The 26,515-nt window shown below is 46.2% G+C and overlaps 1 protein-coding gene across 1 annotated transcript; it reads right to left on the reverse strand.

Annotated features, from left to right (window-relative positions):
• Positions 1-8,617: 8,617 nt before the first annotated feature.
• Positions 8,618-22,055, reverse strand: LOC129735199 (heat shock factor protein 5-like). The gene is made up of 4 exons (XM_055700553.1): positions 21,904-22,055; positions 20,877-21,394; positions 17,664-18,038; positions 8,618-8,729 (listed from the first exon to the last, which is right to left on the reverse strand). Exons 1-4 carry the CDS (start codon positions 22,053-22,055, stop codon positions 8,704-8,706), a joined length of 1,071 nt encoding a protein of 356 aa, XP_055556528.1. The 3' UTR covers positions 8,618-8,703.
• Between the last annotated feature and the right edge of the window lie 4,460 nt (positions 22,056-26,515).

Consider the following 26,515-nt stretch of genomic DNA (forward strand, 5'->3'; position numbering starts at 1 on the left):
GCCAGGCAGTTCATCTGCGCAGGGGCACTCCCCAGGAGGTGCCAGGCTGCGCTTTCTCGTGATCAGTGCATCAAGCCCTCAGCTATCAGAAGTTCCCATCCCCGCCCTTAACTGTCAACATCATTGAATTTCCTCTTTAAGAGGTTGTGGGCTGGGGACGGAGGGAGTGGCTGGAAAGGGAGGAGGCAAAAATAAGAATAAAACTAAGGAGATCAGCATCTTTTCAAAACCTCAGTGCTCACAGGGAGAGACCTCAGAGCCTTTCCCTTTCTCACAGCCGACAGCGGCGAACTCACTCCCAGCCGAATCCGCACTGGTGCAGCGAGGGGGTGACAGGGCAATGAAAACGTCGCCTCCAACCCCCAGGGGGGTTGTTGAGGGCTGTTTCAACCAGCAGCCCAGCTCTCCCTGCCCGCCTCGCCAAGCATCCCAGACAAAGCAGCAGAGAGCCGGCAGGCGGGCAGGCTGCCAACGCCAGCTGGAACCAGCCTCCCCCCGGCAGGACCAACTTTCTACACCAGGGCACCGCGCGAGATCCCAGCTGATACTACAGGCATCGCTATCCCGGCCCGTCCCAGTCGTTTGGGATTTCAGCGGCCTCAGCCGGCTCCATCCCAGCACAGCTGGTGCCAGCCCCCTCCCTCCTGACAACGCAGCATCACTTTGGGATGGTCCCCATCGGGACAGAGGGATTACTCCTAACCTGCAGGGTGAAAAGGGATGGATTTCCTCTTCCTGGCAGGAAACAGAAACGAGGGTCCAGAGAACATGTACCCACGTCCTTCTGCTGGCTTTAGGGCCAGACCAATGTGCCCCGGAGCTGACCGGGGCGGAGCTGAGCGCCCTGCATTCCTCACCTGGCAACCCCAACAATGCGCTGGTACCAACAGAGCTGCTGACCTCACAGTGCCACCGCGTCAGACTTAGATCAAAATTCGCCACTCCAGCTTAGGGCAAGGGCATCACTGACTGCTGGCAAATGCTCTCCAGCCCCGTCAGCTGCTCCCGCCACCTCCCAGAGCAGCTGGATGCTGGATTGGTTTTTGGTTGTGGATGGCTGGGTTTTTTGAGATACTAGTGAGAGATGAGAACTTCACAAGTGAAATGCCCTGTGATGCAGCTCAAGTGAGCTCTGGCTAAAACTTACACCGTCTGACTGAATTTTAGAGGCACTAGAACTGTGCGCAGGACAAGAGCAGGTTTTGCAGTGTCTGTGACACCACAGCTGTGCCATGCAGAGCAGCACATCTGCACCATACAGGCTAGAAACCATTAGCTTCCTTCTAGAGCTGCTGCTGTGGCAGAGGACGTTCAAGCCTGTGTCTGTTGAAAGACACGATCTCAAACACCCTGTGCAACAGTAGGAATTAACAATGCGCTTGATCTAGAGATGTGGTTGTCATTACTCATTTCAAAAGGCATTGCATCTCCACGTGGAGAAGCAAAGCTCTGTTCAGCCTGTCAGACACCGTTAACCAAGGAGTAAACATCTTGCTGCAGCATTCAGAGATTTCATGCTCAGTCGGCCTGGCTTGTAGCCAGAGAGCGCCGACCCCCTTCAGTTCCTCCTGCTGCACTGGGCCAAAATCTTGCAGCCTGCAAGACAGACAGGATCGTTGTGCAGCAGTGCCAGCCTTCACACGACAGCTGGCCAGTGGACTGCAACTAGCCAGGGAGGCTGTGCTGCACAGGTGGAAGTTAAAAAAAAAAAAGAAAGAAAGAAATCCTGAAGAAATTCAGCTTTTCTCCACATCAGACGGCTTGGGTTGGGCTCCCTGATCTCCAAAAAAAGAATCCATTGTTGATTCCTTGGAGCAGCAAAGCCTTTCTGGTCTCTACAGCCCAGATGCTCACTCTGATTCTTTCACCCACCTCTCCAGAGCCAGCGGGAGCCGAGTCAGCCATTGGAGCCTGCCTGCGTGTAGCTTCCTCACCCGCCATACCCAGGGTAGCCCTAGAAAGGAGAGGTGCGCTCCTGAGAGAGCCTGCAGCGAAAAGGGGAACAGTCTGAGCACGGATGGAGTGAAAACGTTCTCCCCGGTATTTCTGCATTGCTATTTGGCATGTAGCCAGATGTCTGCTCTGACACACGTCAGAGAAAACCATCCAAATGCCTAAGCTAAGGCAGGGCTTACCTGCTTGGTGACCCGATTGCCTCTTCTAATGTTACTACCAAGTACATTTGATTGATTACTAGCATGCTGGAATACCTTCATTAGTATGGATGGAAACGGAGCTTTTGAAATTGATGTATCGGCTCCTTCCACCCCATCCCTGAAGGACCAGGCGTGTCCGAGAAACAGGCCAACACAACCGTTGAGATGTTTCAAGCCCTGTTACCAGGCCCACCAGGAGGATGTGTTCCCCCTGGGTAACACCAGGGATGCTTGACTGGCCTGCGGGCTGGAATAACGCTGCTTCTGTTGGTGCAGGCAAAACGCTGAGGTGGCCAGGTTACAGGAGTGGTGCGGCAAGCTGATGAACGAGCTGTCTGAGAAGTCAGAGGTGCTGCGGCAAGAGGAGCAGCTGAGGAAGAGCTGGGAGATGAAAGTGGCGGCCTTGGAGAGGCAGATGGAGCAGCTGCAGGTCAGGCAAGCACCTGCAAACCTGCTCCCCTCAGGGAGATGGGGCGGGTGGCTGAATTGTGTGGGATCCGTGGGGTTGGCCATGGGCAGAGCTCGGGGGGGAGATGAACGTCTGCATTTGGAAAGCGAGCTGCCTGGTGGACCTCTTCATCGCCTCCTGCCCCCTGTCAGTTTGTCACATGCAATGAACTCTTCTTGCACATCCCCGGCAAAGCCCAGGGGGCACGCTGCCCTGGTGGGAGCCGTTCTCGCTAGAGGTTGTACAAGTTTAATATTTTAACTGAAGGAACAATGAGGTACTTACACGGCAGACAACAACTAAATTCTTCTACTCTCCCCTTTCTGTAATAGTTAGTTTCAGAGTAGCTGTCGCCGTAATCTCTGAAAAAATGTAGAATCTTTCTTACCGAGAGAGTTGCCTGTGTCTGAACCGCGTCTTTTCCTGGAGAAAGATTTTACAGATGAATCTGTCTGTCCTACAGATTCATTCACAGGCTCAGCTCCTGAAGTGAATTGTCTCTCTTCTGTCTCCGCTGTCCTGGATTCACTTTTAACACTAGTATTCTCCTTAAAAAAAACACACAACACAACAACAAAAGAAATAAACCCAAAGATCACTCAATGTTATCTTGTAATAAAACTAATATAAAACCAATAAAACAAAATAAAAGCTATTCTTCTCCACTCCAAAAGGGCATCCAACAGGTGTTGAACACTGCCTAGACAGTTGACATAGTAAGCGTTTTTAACTCAGAATTAAGGTTGCTAAATTGAAACAACCTCTTGCAAAATATCATATTAAGCAAAATATGAGATCAGAAAACTAGAATACACAAAGTTAGGGTACATGTCCCCACAGTCTGAGCTTTGCCCTCAGTTATTAAACTAGCTAGAAGAAATAAGCTAGAAGAAATACAGGCGCGCTCCTTGTTACCAGCACGTGTAATAATGACGACAGATCTAGCTCAAACAACTTCGCAGAGCTGTGTGATGCAGAACCACATGGAAACCACACGTTTCTGGTTGGGAATCTCACCCCACCCCATCCAGTCATTAAGACATTAAGTTATAACGTGTTGCTTGCTTTTTAGAGCCCTCTGCTGCTGCTCTGCATGTGTTTTGCAGGCAGCCATTGGGCAGACTGGTACATTTCCATGATCATGTGGCAAAAATCTGTAGCTTAAAAAAAAAAAAAAAAAAAAAAGAGAGAGAGAAAAGGGCCAAACAACCAAGTTCTGTTTCTATTTCACTGAGGCAGTACAGGCCCAAAGTTAAGCACCTGGAATTTAGCTTTAGACAGAAAAATTTTCTCAGTATCACCTGTTCTAGAATATTCAACTCCTCTGCAAATATCTTATCCATCAATGACCTAAAGATGAATGACTGCTCAGAGTCTGCAATGTTTCCTTCTGTTAAGAGGAAAAAAGCTTTTGAAAACCATTATGTGTGAGTTTACAGAAGACAAGAGGTCACACTTGGTAATAAGACAGTCTTTCCAAAAATCACGCTCGCCACCTTGAGTCTGTCATTACTCAGTGCTGAGTATATAACCTGCTATGTGTATACATATCAATAGAAACACACGTACATTCCTTGACAAAGTTGTATAATATCATTCAAAAAGACCTGTGCAAATACAGTAATGGAGTACTCCAGGGAGAACTAGTTCCCTCCAACACACCTCCTGCACTTGCTGGATACCCACTTGACTCTTTTTTCCATCTTTGAAATGCGCTGTCTGGATGTACTGCTTCAGTACTATTAACAAGGCCATGTGAAAAACACGTGGCTAGCAGTGCCTTTTGTCTGATGTCTGAACCACAACTCCTTCCCAGGCACAAAAACAAAGGCGGCAGGCAGGCTGTAGGTCACTACCTACACCAGCTAGAATCCAAGTCTCACGAGTGATGATGACCTCTTTATTCCTGGTGACATTTACATAATAATAAATTTCCAGGAAAATTAGTGAGCAGCCTTAATCAAGCAGTGAGAGAAGGGAAGATTTCTCAAGTAAGCGTTCTAAACTGGATATTCCAGCGAACAACTGCTCTAGAAACAATTTTAAATAATGAGATTTGCAGAAAGAAGAGAATAATGAAGAGCAATACCAGGCGGGGGATGTAAAAACCAAATTGCAGTGTTTGATAAAGAAAAAACAAGTAACATGCATATTGGGATAACCATTATCAAGAAACTGTTACTAGCCGACGTGGTGAAAGAAGTCTAGACACTCTAACTAGCAGTTCTGCAAAGGACCTGGGGGTGCTGCAGTGCCCAGTAAGGCTAATGACACCTTGGGCTACACCAGGACGAGCGTGGCCAGCAAACTGGGGAAATTTCATTCCCCCTCACTGGTGAACCTGTACTTCCAATGCTGTGTCCAATTTTAACCCTTACAGCTGCGTGTGTGGAAACTGAAGAGCAGTCATACTGCACAGCACCCCTTTCAGATTCCTTTTTATCACTGTGTTCGTAGAATCTTACACACCAACTCTTCAGTAATCTAATATAATAGGTAATAATACCATTTTCATCCAAACAGCATCAGCCTAGCCCACACAAGTCTGGTTCCCAAGCTATCCCTTTTTTTTATTGTTTGGTCTTTTAAGCGAACATGTTTCTGACCATGGATTCACCGCACCTGTGGACAGGCCCTCCACTCAGGTCTGATACTTCTGCAGCTTCAGAGTCCGAAACATTGTTTGGCGGAGAATCAAAGCTACCAAAGCTGACAGACGTGAAAGTTTTGCCTTTTCACCTCAGTTACTGAAAAACGCCAAAACTGCTTCATCTCACTCACTACTTACACGACTTACGAGACACTGACTGGACTATACCTATACCCAGCTGGAACCATGATGGGAAGCTGAGGTACTAAAACTAGCAACTCGCATGAACGGGGTTTGCTGGATTCACCTTCCCCAAAGAAAGCAAGCGTTTCAGCCTTCACATAGGTATGCGGCCAAGGAGACTGAACGAAATAGAGGCAAATTCCTCTTGATCAAGCATTACAGACATGTTCTATTTCCACTTTAAGAAGCAAATAAAACATTTCTTAGGAGTAGGAGTGGAATAAAATATGCCCATTAAAGGCCAAAGCCTGTAAAAGTCTAGGACAGAAATTCACTGAGGCTGAGAGGGCAACACTGGATCTGAACTGTTGAATGTACTAACTCTTTTCATGTAAAGAACTGCTCTTTAATTTGCTGTCTTTTAGGAAATCGGGAAAGCAGAATAAAGCAGGTTTCTACTAAACTGTTACTTCTATGAGGAAGACAGTTCAAGGCTCAGTGCTGGTCACAAGAGTAATTAAATGCTGGGAAATACCTGAACGAAACAGAAAACAAAACAGCAAGCATCTTTGTGTCACTGTAAAAATGTTCTCTTCATTTCAGAAGAGGATGTACTAGAACAAGTTGAGAACAATTCCAATGCTAACCAGAGGTGCAGAGCAGCTGCCACGCAGAGGAAGCTACAGCAGGGCTGTACAGTCAGGAAAGGCGACTACTGAGGCAGCTGTGATAAGCGATGCGGAAAGTCACAAGTGACATGCAGTAAGCAGCCAGGGATGACAGCTGAATGTCCCTTCTGAGACGGAAATGGGGAAGCATCACATGAAACTACTAACAGCCACGCACAAAAGGAAGCTCTTCGTGCAGGAATAGCCCGTGAGCAAAGTACCAGCTTGGTCAAAAGGTCCCGTAGGCTAAAACCGACAGTTTCAAGGGCTGACTTCAGTCCACAGAGCAGAAACCCAAGATGAAGTACACAGCATCATCGCAAGTCCTCGGGCTGAAAGTAGCTGGAAAGTATAAGCAGGAATGCCCTGCTCTGTTTGCGGGCCTTGTTCTTGCTCTTCCCTACACATCAGATTACAGCTGTTGTTTTGAGACTTGACACTGGGCAAGACAAACCTTTGATCTGACCCAGCAGAGCTGTTCTGATGCTCTTGTACGAACAGTGGAGGAATTTGCTCCCCCTCTGCTCGTATAGAGAGGAACAGAGCGGTCTTCTGTGCACGCCCACTATTCTGTCACAAGCTTGCTCTAAAACACATGGTACCAACAGCCGCTGAAAGCCTGAGTGCTTCCAGACTCAGGGATGAGGAAGAAAACTGTGCTGGAGCCTGATGTGAGGAGTACAGGCACAGAAGCCTCCTCTGGAGAGTTCGGCACCTGCCATGACCGCAGGCTCTGGACAAGCAGGGTGTTAAGTTAACCTTCCCTCTCCTGAGTTTGGGAGGAGGAGACTAGTTAAAGAGTAGTTCTAACAGAAAGAGGGAATCTGTCAAACAAAACGCTGAACAGTCCCTGAATTGCTTTTCAATTGCTCAAAAAATGAGGCCAGTTATTTAACCAGTTACGGTCCAGGACCAACATCAGGATTCTCACAAATATACAAAACCTCCCTCCCAAACAACTACGTGGTTCATGCGCTTAATTCCCCCAGTTCTTGACAAGGAATTTCAGGTCACGGACTCCAAAGGCCTTCAACAAGGGACAACCTATCATTCTAAAAACGCAGTCCAAAAATTCTCGAAACTGACAACATTTAAAGTGCGGTCAACGCTTAATATATTGAGTGGGCACCAATTAAGGAGTGCTGCCGACTCTATGCACTAGCACAGGGATGTGCTCTTCCCTACACAGTACGGAGCAGAACAGTCTAGTCTAGGCTTGAGCTATGCAGAGGCTTGATCAGAATACACAGCCCTTTCTAGAAAGATACCCAAGAGGAAGATGACTAATCTTTATAACGCTGGCTGAAAGCAACAATGGGAGGTTTGCACCAGCTGATGATTTCCGATCTAGAAACTTCAGTGAAGGCATCAAGCTACCGACAGAACAATAAAACAGTAGCTTCAATGCATACACAAAAATGAGATTTTGAGTGCCTACATGCAAGGTAGGTCTCATGCAGGAGAAACAGATGCAGTCAATCTCCTGAGCTTACTTTGTTTTCAAAACAAACCAAAAAAAGCGCAGAGCATGCATTTGCTGCCTTAACAGAGTGACATCTAGAATGCCCCTCACCCCTCATGAGACTTACAATTTTACATACAGGGAAGACCAGCTCCAGGTAGACTGAAGTACAATTACAACTTGTTGTACACCACAAAGTATAAACCAATGAAGATGCTTTATACCATTCAAATGTCAAAAGACTATACTTTCCACTGAAAACAGAACTTAATAACTATTTATCAGAAACAATCTAACCGTTTATCTAAATTTAAGCAAAAATCTGCCTCCAGTGGCAATTCTCAAAATACTCTTCTTTGTTGGAGATTAAAAGACGGTATGTTACAACCTAAAAAAGCATCCACTTCATCACCACGAATACACCTGCACTACACATGTTTCCCATGCAAATGAACACCCTAACTTGGCCAACAGGCTGACACATGTCATGCTCATTAACATGGGATACTTTTTCATTCCGTCTTCTTTTTATATCTTGCTTTACCAAGCAAACCCTTCACTGTCCATTAACAGCTTAATTAAAGAAGCCTTCGGTTCTTGAGCAGGCAAGAATATTGAAAAAGCTATCGGTCCAGACCCTAGTATTACTATCAAATATAGTTAGCTCAAGAAAGATGTTGGTTTACCTCCCTTTACCCCTTACCTGCTCTGGACTGAACAATTCTTCCTGAAAAATCATGAGGGAGAACTCAGCTGGGCGGTGATGTGGTTCTTTGCTCCGTTCTTCATCTGCTTCCTGTGTGGTCAGAAGTTCTTGTAGTATTTTAGCAGCAGCAGCAGTTTCTATAGACAGAGTGGGATCGGCAGCACAAAGAATGTCAGAAGGCTGTAATGGAGACAAATTCAGTGTTCGATCTGCTGCCACCAGAAATTACGTGTCTGAAGTTACAGGAGTGAGACGTTCCAGCTGGCTTTCCTCAGTTGAAGAAGGTGTGTAACTATTAACAGGCAGTGCCTGATTTCCATTAAGCTCCAGGATTGAACTCTGGCTCTCTACAGGTGCCACTTCCACTTTTCAGCTTTGCAAGATTGAATGCACCTCAGCGGCAACCTGAAACATGGCTTCAAGACCGACTTCTGCCTTCTTGTTTTCTTCAGATATATTACATAGCCAGTCAGATGGCATCAGTTCAGCTTCATAAGATGACTGCATTGGAGGATTCTGGAAAAAACAAAATACAGTGAACTTTTGTATAAAAAATTACCATGACAGGATGTGTATTGATTCTGTTTATCCATTTATCCAAAAGCTTGAAAGATTGTCTGTTATTCTCAGTTAAAATAGCAAGTTTAACCAGAAGAAAAAAAAAAAAAAAGCTACTGCTTTGTCTTGGTTTTCATTAACCACCTTACTCTTGGCACGCTTCCTTTCTTCTATTCATGGTCTATCCTGGAGAGGAGCTGGTGTATGCCTGCAGATGCATTGTCTGCACACCCTTTGCACCGCAGGTGTTAAATATACCCAAGCATTCAAATCAGAGACTTCTGGTCTTAGTAGGACCTGTGGGGGTACACTAGAACCACCCTCTTCACGTGCCACATATGTAACAGAAAATGAGAGAGAAAATCCACCCGCCTTCAGTTCCTTCTAAAACTCAAGCATTCCTGTTGTGTATAAACCCAGTATAAACCACAACATTTTTAAGCAAAAGAAAAAGGTCCATATGCTGTAAATGTGCATATGGACAACACAACTTGAGGAACTCACCGCTTCTTAACCAATAATATCATTTTCCTCCTCAAGCGACTGTCCATAGGCACATCTACACAAGGGGTGCCCCCCAGGGATGCCCCAGTCCCAGGAGGAGTGGGAGTTCAAATACCGATGACAGCAAATACTGTAAAACTGCCCTGCCTGTCACAGCCTCACATCTGGACTCTCCTGTCATGACAGGGTCCCACAGAGGCACAACCCAAAGTCTGCATCAATCTGCGTAAAAACCCGACAGAATTTCAGGTCAGAAACCCTTCTTGTAGAACCTACAGAGACTGCCTTTGCCATCACAGATCAGGTCTGAACACTACTAAAATTTTTCACTGTAATGACATCACAGGACAACAGGACACAATCAGCAATCCAGTGATGATTTTTTTAGTAGAATTCATATATATCGAATAACCTTTAAAACAGAACGAAGACAATGACAGAGTTTTTCCAAAGCATCAAGTCCTACCCAAGTGAAATAATAGATGACATTTTAACAGCCAGTGTCTGTACTGCTACTTCTTCTGGAGGTGACTCAAAGGACACTAGAAGGGTCATTTCTTCTGACAAATACAAGTCATACAATGATGTTGAACAGAAACTCAGGTCTATTTAAAATACAGCCTTCTTTTGGAAGAGATCCAGCATGAAGGATTAGTCCTTAGTGCCTGACTATCCTTAGACCTTCTAGCTGAGGTCATGGTTAATGAAAAGCTACTTCCAGAGACAAGTCAATTAGAAACAGGAAGCTACAGGATCACCTACTAGAAAAGCCGTATCAGATCAAATGCCAGTGAAGGACTTGGTCTCTCCCTGAAGGAGATACCACAAAGAGATGAGATCCCGTCTCCTGGGTGTGTGAAGTCAAGTCCTAGTGTGGATTTGTGTAGATGTGCCAGTTTGTAGATAGCCACAAACTGTGGAGGGTGGGGGGAAACAGAGGGGAAAATAAAACCTGGAATTTGAGAAATTTAGGTTAAGTTAAGCAAAATCTTTTCATTAAAGGCTAAGCCACCTTTATGTTTTTATGAGATAGGTTCAAACATTATTCCTCTCATTTGATTTTTTTTTCAGTTCTATTTTTTAAAAATGTTAACAAGGTGTTTCATTTCTGTTGCATTGCTTGTTTACTGTCGTAAGTAGTCAGGATTTTAATTAAGATCTGGGTTACCAAACCGTCCAGGAATAAGATCATCCCTGCCAAAAACCGACCAACCAACCCACCCATACTGAATCTTTTTCTGCCTCTTCTTAGGGGACCTCAGCTTGAAGCTGTTATAGCACATATTGTCCTCTTGGATGCACTACAGGATCTCGTATGTATTTCCAACAGGAGAAAGGAGCCACACAAAGGTACAATTTAAATCCTTTTAGTTCACCTGGAAAAGATATGACAGACGAGGATGGGGGGGGGGGCAGCAATGAAACAAGGAAAACCAATAAAAGATTGAGAAGTCAGGGCTTGAAAGACTAATAGCTTGCTGGTCATGCAAGCTCAAGAGGAAAAATGGTCTGACTTAGCAAAAGTGGTGAAAGAGAAGATGGGCATTTCACTTATAAGATTAGCATAGCGTGAGCAGGAATTAAAGCACAACCACACCTTTTCAGGGACTGCTAGCACTACACAAATCTGGCTTGAGTGCTTGGGCAATCGGAATTCAGACTTGATTTCTTTTTGAAATAACATGGCTGATTATCATTCCTTACTACAAATAGAAAGTTTTTCTTCTTTTTTCTTGCACGTTTATTTCTTCCATTTCCTGTTACCTCTTGCTTCAGTTCCACAAGGAAATACTGACAGCTTAATAACCATGGTAACAGCAATAATCAAACAGCAGGGCTGCTATTAAAAAAAAAAAAAAATAAAAATGAGGTGAGGGCAGGAAAAAAAAAATAATCGCTGAAATCCAACATGTAGCCTGAGTTCACATCTATGATAAAGCAGTGGGGAAGTATTGAGCTAATGGTTGTGAGCTGCCAGCACTGCTGCTGCAGAAGATAGCAGGAGGTCTCTCAAAAGACTCATTCCTACCCAAGGATACCGATTCATCACACTAATCCAAACCCCGCTTAAGAGAACCCTAATGGAAAATGGGTAAGAAGTTGTACCCGAGCTCCCTGTTTTGTAACCAACCGTGATGAGAGTGTAATACAAACCTCTGAAACCCCGATTTCAGAAACCTGGTGAGATACACTATCATCAGCCACCATGTCTGGGTATAACCACCTCTGCCCCCTTGCCATTCCACGCAGTAATTCTCTGCAGCTTTTCCTGGAGAGCAAACTGCAGCCAACCAACCAGTTAGTTACCGGCCTGGTCTGCCCGTGTTCCAGGCAGGGTCACCTAACACTTTCAGCAGCTCAGGTGCGTACTGTACAAGCCCAGCAGCTGGCCTCCAAGACCCAGAAACTCCACCTGTCTTAAATCTCTCCTAAACTTAAAAAGTGATGCTCTCTGCAAGACCCAGTAAGGAACAGCACAAGGTTTAAGCTTCCTTGTCCGAGAGTGCCAGCTTTTCCTTCTGAGACCACAAAGCACCGTCTGGATCCAACAGAAACGGGGCTGGTAACCAGCTTGCTGACTGCTAGTGCGCCGATACGGTTCGCTGTCTTCGGGACTGGCCCGGCAGTTTCGTATAGGCTTTGCCACTCCTATCTAGCAGCGCACAGCGGGACCAAACAGCCTAAAACGCCCCGCAAACCACGCTTCAACAGCATTGCACTGAATTCCTGCAACTGGTGGAAGGTATTGAGTGGAACGATAGGAAATATACCATGCAATAGTTCTATTTTTTGTGAGGAACAATAAAAATGCTTAGTCAGCCAGGGCTGATGAATTTTACCGCTTTTGAGGATTTGTGCAAGTGGTTACTGATGGATGATCAATACGCCAGCCGGGCAGGATGCTCAGTACTGCAGCTTGCCACATCCCCCAGCAGAAGTTTGGGGAAGTATATGCCCCAGAACACACAAAAGGCAAACTGATTATTCCCCACAGCTCAGCAAGAACTGCAGGCAAACTGCTGTCTTCTGTACCACCTGCACAGCCTGTCACCACGTTCCAGGAGAAATGACCTAGGCTATGCTAAGACTCGGAAATCTCTAGAAGTCCCGTTGATCCACGCGGTACGATAGCTGTGTTACCCTGCTCAGAGACAGCCGGTTACTGACCTGGTGGAACTGATACAGGGCACTGCTCGCCTTTGGCCTTCTCACGCAGAGGATCGCCTTCCCGCAGTCTCTGCCCAGATGCTCGGCAGCTTTTTGCTGGGGGTTTCCAGGAAACAAAGCAACCACTAGCAAGTGGCCTAAAGCTCTTCTGACTCCACACACTGCCCACGGACTTGCTTCTCCAAACAACTGAGTTTTACTAGACCCTTTGGACACTGTATATTACCCTTCAATCTAGCCACAACACCACCTCTGACACCTCCTTTGGAATGATTTACTATCCCATTGATCTCGGCCTTCCGAGATAAGCTATTTAATTGTGACTTCCCATCGCTCAGATGGATCCTCGCGTCCTGGATGAAAAAAGCAGCTCACGATCAAAGTGAGAGGACAAAGATGCACTGCGCAAAAAATAAATACTACAATATCGACGGCATGACTGGCTGTTGGCTATTTATAGCCTTACACTAACGTGTTATCTGTTGCAGAATGGCTGTGTGATCATGGCCATGACTCCCTTAAAGATCTTTGTGAAACAAAGTTAGCGTAAGTTAGCTGAAGCAGGCCTTGCAGCTATGCTGAGGCATGCTGATAAGGAAGCTGAGAAAAACACTGACCTTGTGCCTAATGTTGTAAATAACTTTGAGGAATTCGCGTAGACAAGAGAGGAAAAAAAAATATGTAGCTAGCTATCCGCAGAAACCGCAAGTAGGAGGACGTATGAAAATGTAACCCTTTAGAGCTTAGCCAATCAGCAGATGACTAGTAGGCATAATTAACTGGAACTGTATATATGACATAATCGCGCCGTAATAAATCGAAGCTTGCTCTATCACTCATATTGAGTCGGCTGCTTGCTTCCCCTCGCTCGTCAATGTGGCGCCCGAACAGGGACATCCCTCCATCTTGTGCTCCGTCTGAGGGGCGGCATGCAGATCTTTGTGAAGACCCTGACTGGCAAGACCATCACCCTTGAGGTCGAGCCCAGTGACACCATTGAGAATGTGAAGGCCAAGATCCAGGACAAGGAAGGCATTCCCCCCGACCAGCAGCGGCTGATCTTTGCTGGCAAGCAGCTGGAGTTATCCAGGCCATAACCCGCCCATCTTGGATAAGCTTATTTTTTAAAAAAACTCATGAATAAAAGACAAAGGTTGATATTTGCAAGATAGGAAACTGGATGATCAAGCTTGGGTAGGTCAACCCTTTTTCAACACACATAAGCATAACTTGCTTCGCTTGTCCTCTGTGAGGGGGGAAAAAAGTATATGTGTTACGCTGTAATAGAAAAGGAAGCCCTTGCATTCTTACTAAAGATCTTCTGATATCTGATAAGCCAGGCCCTCCAAATAAGGTGCAGTTTCCAGTAGAATTACATAACGCATTTACAGGAAGTACTGGAGTTATCTTTAATAAGAGATCTCTGAGGCGGGGCCCATTCCACAAAGTCACCTTAGTTTTTCTCGTTCAACAAATGAAACTCAGGACTGCAGGAAGCTGTCCGGGACAAAGAAGTGGAGCTGCTTCTCAGTATTTTCATAATATTAAAGAATCTCTTTTTGTCCAGGCAAGAGCATTCTTCCAATACAAATGCAGGCTCATTAACTAAAAGTGATTCTGGTGAAGTCAAGCAAAAAAACACTCCGCTGATGAGGACACCCACTATGCTGCTACCCTGAAACCTAACCTGAATTACAAAACTACCCGTTTAACATTCAGTGGTTCTTTGAAATAGGTATTTGTAAACCACATCACTTTCACTTTATCAAGCAGATCAATTTTCAAATTTATATCCTTAATTTCACAAGTGTATAAACCTGCAGCTCATTCATACAGTCTCCTTCGCTTTCACCTCCTTTCAGTAGGCTACGCTCACCTGGAGAAAGCTGTCGTGGGTGCACGCTGAAGCAGTAGGACCAGCACAGCCAGCCAGAGGATCTGTGTGGGCTGCTGCTGAACAGCTCTGGTGTGGCTGCAAGAATTCAAACACAGCTATCAGACTGCCGGAACTTGTGTCTGGTGTGCAGTTCTATTGCTTACTTCGATTAAACATTTCAATAATCACACAGTAAGCGAAATTCCAGAAATTTATTGTTACCTCCCAAGTCATTTTAAGACCAATTTCTTAATCTTAAAAATACTTATTTTAAGATATGTATAGATATATTAAAAATATATATTGTAAAATTGATAAAACACACACATACATGCAGAAACTTCATCATCAGTCTTTTCTGTCTTAATATCACCTCCCTGATTTGGCTGCTTGAGTTTCTTGTCACAATACACCACAAAGTGCATTCACATAGCTGAGCCTAGGTGTTCATACACACATACACACTTGTGACCATGTGAATTTTAAGACTTACAAAGAAAATGAATTATCTTAACCCAGAGTGTGTCATTCCGAAGAATATCATGACTACTCCTGAACTACCACTCACCAGAAAGGTTTTCATATGTAAATGAACCCTACAGGCACAGATGTATGCCAAAGGCGCGATTGGACTTGCACTGTCAGGTGGCACCAATAACTAACATGTCTCACATGGTCTCCATGACTGATTTTTCATTATTAGACACTCTCAGATAATGAAGCTTCAACGCATTTCTTTCACCCGATTCTACTACTGTCAAAGGTTTTGCAGATAGCCGAAAGTAAACAGAACTAAATCCTTACAATAATTATGGTCTAAGGCTAGTGGGGAAAAAGAGACTTAGACGAGCATATTTTATTTTACTGACTTTTCAATAAGAATCATAATGAAAAACCAAGGAATTTTTTTGTCACGGAAGTTAACAAACAAGTTTGAATACACATAAAAAGAAATCTTTTCAGAAAGTTCTACTTTGATTTCATTTAATGGGACTTCAAAAGTGAAATGAAGAGTCAAGAATAAGATTGAACATACATTCTTCAGTTCTCTCACTTATTAAATACGTATCTTAAGGTTAACTATCACTTTCCAAACAAACTAATCTTGCTGCTGTGCTCTCATGATGAAGGAAACCAGACTTTTTCATGTGGACATCTGAAGAAACACGCTTTCAGCATTCTGTATGTTATAATATACAGAAGAAAGGATAGCGGAGAGATTAAGAGATACACAGGCACAGAAGTAAAACCGCTGAGACAGTCCTAGAGTGACAGTGAAAATTAAAAGATTTATCATACTCCAGTGAAATGTCACTTACACTCTCAGAAACGCTAATTAATTCACTGGGGGTTTCAAACGCCTCAGATTCCCTAAGTTTCTGCATTTTAGTTTTGATTACACCTTGCAAAATTTGGTATGTTTTCACCGCATTCTCACACCCACCTCCCACCCCAGAAGATTCTACCTGAGCAACATAGCCAAGTTATCCTTTAAACTTAAAGCAACGAGCGTCACCCAGCGAGAGAGATCTCCATATTCATGTCTAAATCTACGCTGGTCTCCCTCAGCTCCCCTACAGGCAGTACTTCAAAACAGGCACTTCCAGGACACCAGGAATCTTACCCCAAGACAAACTCTAAACCGAGCAACGTGAATCGCACCCGAGACGCCCCTTTCCTTCCCTTGACTACGGAAGAGGGCTGGGGCCTTAGCTGAGACAGAGACAACTACAATTCATCATGATGAGTTTCAGCCTATGCTCTGTAACCATAGAAACGCAAAGCGGGGACCACCTCCCACCTCCCACCTTAATGAAGCAAGTATTCTGGATGAGGCTTGGAGCAACCTGAACTAATAGAAGGTGTCCCTGCCCACGGCAGGGGGGTGGGAACTTGCTGATCTTTAAGGTCCCTTCCAACCCAAACCATTCTGTGATTCTCAGGACACCTGCTCCTGGGAGAAGACTTAATAGTTAGCAGCTGGTAAGGCAGGCTCCACACTTTGGCCACCACAGTAATCTCTGCATAAGGGGCACAAGGCAAGGAGCACGTGGCAGAAGTTGCCTGTCTCTTAAACATTTAAGTGTGTCTACAAGAAATGCCCAGCTCCTCAGAACCCTTCCTTGACAAAAATGACGTTATGGAAACTAGCGATTATTGCCTGAAATGTTCTCAGCAGAGGTCTCAGAAGAGATGCACAAAAGATGTAATGATTTCACTGTGTAGGATTTCTGAACAGGGACAGATAGCTGTCTTTGTGAAGGTGCGGCTGCCAAAGGAGGAGCAGGCAGAAGGAAAGAATAATAACTGAGCTTTAGTTTGTTCAAGGAAAGGGTCACTGTTCTGAATTTCAGAAGTTTTAGGGAAATTAAACAAACACACCACAAAACAACAACAAACAGACCACCACTCCCCAGAAAATAACCTATCATGTGATTTTTCCAATTCAAGGTAAGGGCAAGGAAAAGAACAGTAATTTGCTTCAACTCCTCTTCTGAAGAATAAAAACACTGAAGTGAGACTGATTTATTTTGTAATCAAGTGATTAAGTGAGACTGACAATTGTGGCAGAAATAATTTCGAAAAAAGAAAGGAGCCAAGACTTTTGTACTTTCTAGTCTTCAGTGCATAAAAAAATACAACATAAAGAAGCTAAGCAAGAAAAAAAATTTAGATACAAAAACAGTACGAGCAGAATGAAATATTCTACACCAGGAGTCCTCAAACTACGACCCGTGGGCCAGATATGGCCCCCCAGGGTCCTCAGTCCACCCCCCCGTATTTACAGAACCCCCACACCACCACCACCCTGCCGGGGGTGGGAGGGGGAAACCAAGCAGCCGCAGATGACTTCCGGCCACCTAATCCGCGCGCCGGCCCCCTGTTTAGAAAGTTTGAGGACCCCTGTTCTACACAATACGTTTGACTGATCTTTAAGGTTTAAAACCTTAACCTGGAAAAACATGAGACCAAGGCCTAGGATACTACTTCTTAACAAGGTCTCAGTGCTTTAATATCATTGTCCAAGTTTTGCTTAATTGAAAAAACAAAAATGAAAGTTAGCCTCACACCGACTAGTTTTGGACAAATGTCTTTCTCCTCGCCCTTTCACCTCAACAGAAAGGCTATCCAGAAAATCACCAGGGGACACGCAAAATCTGGAGGAAGGACACGAATAGCAAACAGAAACTCCTTTTGCTTTAAAGGTCCATCTTCCTTTTAGACTTGACACTTTCTAATTCTCACTTGAGATATACACATGGCAGAGTATTATAGAAAAATATTTGAAAGTCTCACTTTAAAATCTCTTTTTGAAAAGCAAATGCAGAAATTTTTTTCCATACCTGTTGGATAGCAGGTTTGTGAGTACGGCACTGAAGATGCAGAGCTGCTACAATTTGCAATGGATGCGGCAACGCTTTGAGTCCCTTGCTGAAGTGGCGGAAGAGAAGCCACAGGCTGGAGTGTGTACGTGGCTCCCGTTGGAAGCGTCTGGAGTACCGGAAAGGCAGCCCCTTTATCTGGAAAAGCTGGGGAAGCCCCTTGCCCTGGCAGCAACCCAAGTGGTCCCTGCTGGATCCAAGTGGAAGGGACTGGAGTCGGACCTAATCTTTGTGCTGGTGAAGTGCTGGGGGCTCGGCACGAGGTTGCCGTGTAGGAGTAAGGAGGGAAAACACCTTGACCGTAAAGTTGATGAAACTGTCCTACAGTCAGCAGTCCTGCAGTGGGTACAAAATAAAGCGAAACAAGTGTTAAGGAAAGGAGTTTTCACAGGCAAAGAAAGGCAATATGAGGAGCCAAGGCTCTACAACATGATTTGGGAAGACTGCCTTTGCTCCAGCATACTTAACCCAGAAAGGAGACTGTACTCTTAGACCCGAGCATGCAGTAACTGCTGTGCGGCACACGAGTGAAGCGCCAACACAGGTGTCTGCGTAGCATTCAACCTCCTTAAACTGGCAGTAACGAGTTACCCATATTTAGAAATGGGCCATACATCGGAAAGTGTAGTAACTTACTAAACCAAACAAAAGCAATTTTGAAAGTACTGTGTGTTAAATCAGACAATACATTTTAAAAAAGGGACATCATAAAGCAAGATTTGACCAAACTCCACTACTGACAGCTCACAAACAGCTAAGGGAAGGGCAATGTCAAAATCCTCCAAAGGACTTTGCAAGTACTTTATGACAAGTCATTTATTTGGTCAAGAAAAAAAATTCAAAGCCAGTTTTTCCTCAGTCAGCTCAACTAGTTCAGTGCAGACTAAAATATCCCAGACTTTGCCATTTTGTTATTTCCTAGATAGTCCTTTTATTCTTCTCTATTATTTTACAGTTTCCTCTCTCAGACAGTTACTGTTTCATGAAATGGTATTTGCTTTTATACCATGACAGCCCAATTTCTGTTTCGGTGGCTTTCTTGAAACACTGACAGTAACACCCCGAACGCCTGCGCTCATTGATTTCTCTAAGAACTACTGCATTTGTGACTCCCCTGCAGGATTGCATTTAGCCATGAGAATTACAAGTTTCAGGATGGTTCACATCAATAGGGTTGATCTAGAAGCCAGGCTTTCTCAGACCTGTAGTTTCCAATTCTCACTCAAAAGGTTTTTTAAAAAAAAATAGCCTCACATTTACCTCTGGCACTCCTCTGACGGACGCTAATTCAAGAAATCAGTAACATACAGTCATTATTCTGCAAGTTCACATTTAACCATTAAGAATCACTAAATAAATACCAGCTGACCCTGAAGATTTGCTAAGACTTAACGTATAGGACCGTTTATTTCCTGTTCAGTACTTTCACCATTTATAAACAGAGAAGGAACAGGGGTATGAAAATCCTTTTGTTTATATTTTACCTTTGGATAGGGACATGAAGATCATCTAGTTCTAACACATACACAAGACACCACAGGATGCCAAGTTACCCACCTCCCGTTGCTGTCCAGGAATTGTTCCTGAATGTTTAACACAGCGTTACACGCTGCAAGACACTGGGAACAGACTGACGCTTTGCAAACACAAGTATCTCTTATCTATCAAATTACCTCACATTTACAGCAAAGACGTGTCCCTAAATAGTCAGTACAGAGCGCAACAGTGCATTGTCAGCCTGTCAGAACTTGACTGCATAGAAACCCCAGTGTTTTCCTTGTTCAGTCTTTCTAGAAAATGAGACTCCTAGAGCAAAAACTCTGAAACTGCAGCCATCAAAACAGAGGACAAAAAATGAACAGGTCATCTCTTTCTAATAATTTCCTTTACCAATGGTCTGCATTACATCAAACCACATGTCACTGAAGTCTGCAATGACTCACCTTAGCCTTAACAAGGTTAACATCAAGTCATTACTTTAAATGCTTCCTAGCCTCCCTACCGAAATAAGTTCCATCCCTTCTCCGATGCTTCATTTTGTTTTCTTGGTATTGCACGTGCAGTTCCACACACATCACGGAAAACACCACTTGAATTAGATGACAGTCCCTACCCTGACACAGTAACCACGAGCATGGTGATACCCTACTCTGCTCTAAATGCCAGCCGGTGCTGCAGAGAGCAGTACCGTCAACTGCTTCTCCCCTTCCCCTGGTCGCACAGTCCTGCCGCTCCTCCTACACCGCGCCTTACAGCTCTGCACCCACGGGGTGCATCACCCGGGTCCAGGAGCCAGCCACAAAAAGGCTGTTGAAGTCTTCTCCGATCGTTGCGCTGAACCAACATGTTGCTGTATCAGCTGCAAGGAAGATGACAGTTAACACGCCACCAAAGGAATGGGAAGCAGGAGTGCTCTTCTGGCAGCAGCCCACAGTTAGAGCAGCCCAAGAGCACTGCAAAGCAAGATATTCACAGCTGCCTTACACAGCGCCAGCTACAAAGCTTTCGGGCCGATACAAAACGTGTGGAATAATCCTGAGGGCTCAGACTTGTCTTGGGAAAACTCAGATCCTCTCAAAGAGCGTTAGAAAGAAAGAAAACACGTTCTAGGGCTTTTCAGCAGTATTATTTTCTAATTAGCTCTCACCTACTCATGCAATCCGTTTTAAAAACTGCATAGCTTGTGAATTCTTTTTCAGGAGACAACCGACAAAAATCTTACTACCAGGTCTTGCCTCCTTTGCACAAAACTAACACGATGCTCTAATTATCACTTCACAAGACTCACTGTTTCGCACACAATTAATGACAGCTTATTAAGCACCCCTACTGATGGGCATCCTTACCGACGGGCAAGAAGCGGTAACGTTCATCTGGTAGAGCTGTGCCAGCTCCACAGAGATCGGGCAAGGGTGTTCTTAGTGTAGTACGCAATGGAGACTGTGCTATAGTCTACAGGCAGCCTGAAATACATGTGAACCATGCTACTCATGCTTACTGGCAGCAGATCTACCTGCATAAACAACGACAGCTTCCCTACACCAGGTGAACTGAGATGCCACCGGCAAGGACAGGTAACCCTTCTCCCTCAGGGGAGTGCTGATTTCCAAATCCCATGCCACCCAGCGCTTCTCAAAAACCCACCAAGGCCCCACACGGCCCACTCCGACTCACCAGGCCTGTTGGCATTGCTGAGCGTCGAGGGCGGAAGCAGCGGTTGCCCGGCCAGTGGCGTGCCAAGCAAGCGCTGGAAGCGGTTGGGTGGGCGGCTGGTCACATCCAGGCCCGCTGCCATCTTCGCCTTGTTGCCTTTCGTCAGGCGCTTCAGGTGGACGAGGAGGTCGTGGCGGTCGCGGCGAAAGTGGGGGCTGCGGAAGCGATGCAGGGGCCCGGTGCCGTTGCCACCGTTGCCTTGTCCACCCTCTGGGCCCGGCCCCAGCACACCGCTCCCCGGCAACACCCCCACCTTGCGGAAGCCATAGAGACTGAGCTGTCGCATGAAGCTGCTGAAGTTCGTGGTCTTGAAGAAACCGGCGGCTGCCGCTGCCCCACGGCCACCCGGCTGCGCGGCGACGGCCGGCCCGGCGCCCAGCAGCTCGCACTCACAGCGCGGCCGGTTGATGACCAGCCCCCGGCCGGAGGCGCCCCAGCGAACGGAGCGGCAGCGCGGGCTGTTGACCAGCCGCCGCAGCCTGGCGGGGAAGGTGTCGGCACTGACGGGGCCGGGCTGCTGCGACGCGTCCGTGTCGGTAGGTGGCGCCAACGCCGCGCTCAACCGCCGCCCCGCTCCTCCGCTTCCCCCGCCACGCGCCGAACGGCACGTGCCCCGCCTGCGAGGCGCCGCCCGCCGCGCGCGGCCCCCGGCCCTCAGCCCCGCCGCGGCGCTGGTCCGCGCAGCGCCCCGGTCCCTCGGCACGGCACGGCCGCAGCCCGGCCGCCCCTCAGCTCGCCGGTGCCCTCAGCCCCGCCGCCCCCCTCAGCCCCGCCATCCCCCTCAGCTCCCGCCGTCCATTCAGCTCCCCAAGTCCCCTCAGCCGGGCCATGTCCCTCAGCCATCCCCCTCCGCCCCGCCGGTCCCCTCGGCCACCCCCTCCGCCCCGCCGGTCCCCTCACCCCGCCGGCCCCTCAGCTCCGCTGCCACCAGCATCTCCCCTAGCTTCCGTGAGCGACCGGGCGGCTGAGGCCCGGGGCCGAAAGTTGCCGCTCGGGGCGGCCCCGCCGCCAGCCCGGAGCCGTCCCGGCGGCAGCCTGGAGGTCCTCGAACCACGGCGCGGGCGGGCGCCGGGCCGTGGAAAGCGGCTGCAGGCGGGGCAGAGCGGGGAGCACGCGCTCCGCAGCCCCGCGCCCCGCCATGGCTGCCCGCCGCACCGGGACCGCGCGCGGGAAAGGGGGCGGGGCCGCAGGGCCACGTGACACCTCGCATCCCAGGGAGGGGCGGGGCGGGGGCGGGTTCTGCTGAGCAGCCGGACCTGCCCGGGCCGCTGCGCTGTCGCGGGGTGCGGGCGGCGGGGACGGAGGGGACGGACGGGGGCGCGGGTGGCGGGGACGGAGGGGACGGGGGGGACAGAGGGGGACGCGGGCAGCGGGGGGCTGGGGAGCTGCTCCATGTGCCGGGGGTGCACCGGGCTGGTGCTTACCCCGCCGGGAGGAATGCTGCCGGCAGAGCAGGTGTTGCAAAGTGTCGGCTTAAAAACCACTGGCAGTTCACAAAAGGAAAAGCAAATTTATGAGGAGCGCAGAGGAACGCGGAACAAATCGGGAATTGTGTCACATTTGCCCTAAACCCCCCCAGACCTGTGCAGCTCTGATCCCCACGCCAGAACAGATCAGGTGGGGTTAAAATGGGGCAGAGAAAATCAGCAGCGAGGGTAAGAGCTAGCTTCAGCGGAAGGAAATACTGAAGAAGGAATCTTCAGAGGGGCGGTTATTGTATAAAAACATAGGGAGTAAAGTTGTAGTTAGTGTAAAGGAGGCAAGCACGACTACTGGAGGTTTTCAAATAGGAGAAATCAAATCAGGTACTTAATCACAGGGAAACCGGGGAACTAATTGCCACAGGATGTTTTGGGTACCACAATGTTACTTGGCTAAGGGAGGGTGTGGGGGTGTGCGTGTGTGTGAAGAAAAGAGAGAGGAAAAAAGAAAAAGAACAAGATTAGCTATATTCACAAAGGCCAGAACTCTTAAGCGGCACCTTTGTCACTGCGAGTGCTTGCACTGAGCGCTGGCACAGCTCTGAGGCGGTGCCTGAGCTGCACTGGTGCAGATCTGCCCTCTCCTCAGCCTTGTGCTGCCAGCTGTGACTGCAGGCAGACTGCAGGAACCAGCAGAACCATCCTTACCGCTGCAGAACAGGAATCTGCTACGAACCAACAGGCAAAGAAGAGCAGGGAGCCGGGGAAGGAAGAGTGCGGTGATCTCTCTCTCTGCTTGCATCTTGCCCACAGGTCACCAGCAGTGGCGGAAGAAAATGACATTCCTCTCTCTTGGCTGCCCTCAAAGCAAGACAGTAGCGAGAAGACTGAGCACCTGTGTGTTTCGTGACCTCAAATACATTATCTTGGAGTTGTCGTAAAATTTCTTAGCAAGAAGGTACAAACCCAAACCTCTTCTTTACCTAAAGTCGTCCTTATTGCTTTGGTTTACAGCACAGCCCCTAACCACCAAGGCAAGTAAAAGCGCAGTAAGTTCCAGAAAGGGGGCAAAATTGAATAAACTGATGGGAAACCGTTCCTATTTTTAAACTGAAAGTAATATCCCTCTGCTCTTCCGCATAGCTGAAGTGAGGAAAATGGTGTTTGGGCGGGGTGGCTAACAGAGTTTCACACTTCAAATTAAACCAGAAGCAGAAATTTTGTCAATGTTGTCATCAAAGCTAAATCCAGCACCACAGAAGGATGTTGCTTTACCCAAGGAATTAACGGCCTGCGATTCTAGTAACCTCATGCTGTCGTCTTCCCAAGAGGCTTTGCATTTTTTTTCCCCTCGGTAATAATTTATTAAGAATTACGTTGCTCAGTGTAAACAGCTAAAACTTAAGTAAAGCATACTGAATGCAAATCTGAAAAATCCAGAAAAATGTCCACTTCACAAAAAATTCTTCTCGGCATTCCTGAGGTTGTCTTTTGCATTACTTCAGTGAAATGAATCTGGGTTTCTCTCCCCCTGTGCAGCGAGAGTGCCAGAAGACCATGACTACCTGATGGTGGGACAGGTGAGGTTTTTAGTGTATCATCCGTAACTCAGGGCAGAGCCAGCAATACGTAGTCCATAACTGAAATGCAGAGCATGATTCCCTAGAACTAACACACAGAAACAGCGGTCCCTTTGGTACCACTGGCCATTCTTGACTTCAGCCACAAGAGCGGATTCATTTGCCACTTCATGGTCAGTGGGTTAAATTTGGTCCTGAGGACTTTAATCGTTACTTTGCTGTCAAAGATTGTTATTAGCCAAAGGTGATGGGAGCTGCAAGAAGAAATAGCTTATTACTAATTTGTGTTATGGACTCAGTGCTTTCCTTCTTTTTCACCCATGTGAACTCAAATTGCTGTTAGCCCGCACGCCCCTGTTTGCCATGTACCATGGCAGTTACTCCCTGGTGTCTGCCTCTCTCACAGCTGTGCCTTTCTCTGCAGCTAGCTTTCTTCCTCCTTCCCTGCTGCGGGACACCAGAGATGTCCCTATTTTACACACGAGAAGGTGGGCCTTTGCCAGAAATTCATAATCCTCTTCTCCTGCCAGTGCTTAATCTCCATTCCAACCTTTTGTAATAACCTCCTAGTTTTCTGTGTTTCCCTTGCTTATACATATATATATATAGTAAAAACCCCTACCAACTGAACGATGTAAATTACACATTTTGCAAACTGATTCTGCAGAGCTGAACAAAAATGGTATTGTTAGCTTGTCTACTGTATGTCAGGGCAAGGACAGCTGCATTTCCATGCGGTGTGCTGACCCTGACTACCATCCAAGGACATACTACTGTTAGTAAAGGCAGCACTTAATCCCTGGAAGGTCTTACCAGGTTAAGTGGAGGAATTTTCATCACCTGGAAAATTTAAATCAATGTGTGCTTTTGTTCAGCTACCAGTTAGTTGAGGAAGTGACCAGTTTACGTTATCAAGCCTGTAATTTGAAGAAGGCCAGACACGCTACGTACAGTCACCCTTCCTGGGCTGAAAAAGTCCACCTCTAAATGCATAAGAGGAATGTACATATATACTATAAAGCTGGAAAATAACTGTTCTTACCATGATTATATGCTTGTTAGATCTGTGAGTGGTAAGAAGTGTTGCTGTAATTAGTTTCAGTTTTGTTAGGAAGGTAACAAAGAACAGTTGAAAAACATTCCCTAGAGAATTAACATTTTGGAAGAAAAGTGATTTTTCTTACATTTTTTTTTCTAGTTAAAGAAATAATTAGCTAGTGCAGAAGGATGGATATTATTTTCTTATTGATGTATAGCAGTACAAATCTTTGAGCTCCAGACCTCTTGTAACACAGCTAAGGCAGAGTCTCCTACTACTACATTTTAATTTGTTCTGAATCAACATAAGTAAACATTGAATATTTCTATCCATGTCATCTTAATTAGGAAGGAAAGAAGGACCTAGATGCTTTGCTAATAAGTCAGATAAGGCGAAACTCAAAACTGTTTTCAGATTTGACAAATTTTGACAAATAATCTCTATTTTTAATTATGGATGGGATTAGGTCTGGAAGCACGAGCATAGTACAAGACAACCAACTTTCCTACTCAGCTGACTCATCTGAAACTATGGAACATGACAATTTTAGAACGGGAGCCTAAGAACATGTCATCAGCCCATTTTTCTCAGTTCTGTTTTAAGTGATCTTTGAAAAGCATAGTTAACTTCTGTTTCATGTGTTAATACCACATTAAATTGCCTTATTGCTTTGTGACGTAGAGAAACTTTGGTGTTGACTTCTCTGATTTATTTCAATTTTTTTTTTTCTTGTAAGCTTGAAAAAAGGATATTCCACTGAAGTAAGTTGATTGCAAGCAGTTTCAGTAATTGAATCCCTAGATAGATGTCTTTATGCTGGGAGGTTTTGTTCCACTATTAATGGATTTTTAATTCTGAAACAGTTTAATTTAAAACCGTTGCCATAAAACATGTTAGAATTCTCTATTTTTGTGGCAGGATTTTTTTTTTCTTTTAATTTTTTTCTTTCAAAAAAACCCCCCTTTTTAAAAGCTGAGGTTTAAGATGATATTTTTACACTAAGAAATACTGTAAAATGTGTTCTGAGACATTAGAAAGATTTCTACAGGATAGACCTGTTAAGACTATCATGCTGTCAGTCTGTTGCAGTGTTCGCCAGTACTAAAATGACTGCATTTAAATAATATTACAAGTAACTGAGGTGTTTTTTCAGTGGGAAGAAAAATCCTTTGTGACCAAAATGTAAACCAAAGACCTATCTTCCACAAAGTTCAGAAGTCTGTGGCTATCCAACTGCACAGCAGTCCTGTCATCAGAGCAGCTTACCTAAACTCAGCACCTGTTAAAGGGGGATGATGAACTTCTGCCCCTTGCTTCCTTTAATTGCACCCTCTATAAAACCGGTTTCATTTCACTCCCTGCTGTTCCCTGGTGTGGGGTCAGCAGGATGCAGACAGCACCCTTCTGTGCTGTGAATTGGGGTCTGGTGGGTGAGCAGTCTGCGGGGGGGCGGGCAGGAAGGGTACCGAGGTGACACCCCCCAAGCCCAGGGCACACTCGCTCCAAGGACAGGCAGCCCCCCTAAGTCCACATTTGAGAACCAGAACAGAAGATGCTGGT

Source organism: Falco cherrug, unplaced genomic scaffold (assembly GCF_023634085.1).
Source record: "Falco cherrug isolate bFalChe1 unplaced genomic scaffold, bFalChe1.pri scaffold_58, whole genome shotgun sequence".
NCBI classification, from domain to species: domain Eukaryota; kingdom Metazoa; phylum Chordata; class Aves; order Falconiformes; family Falconidae; genus Falco; species Falco cherrug.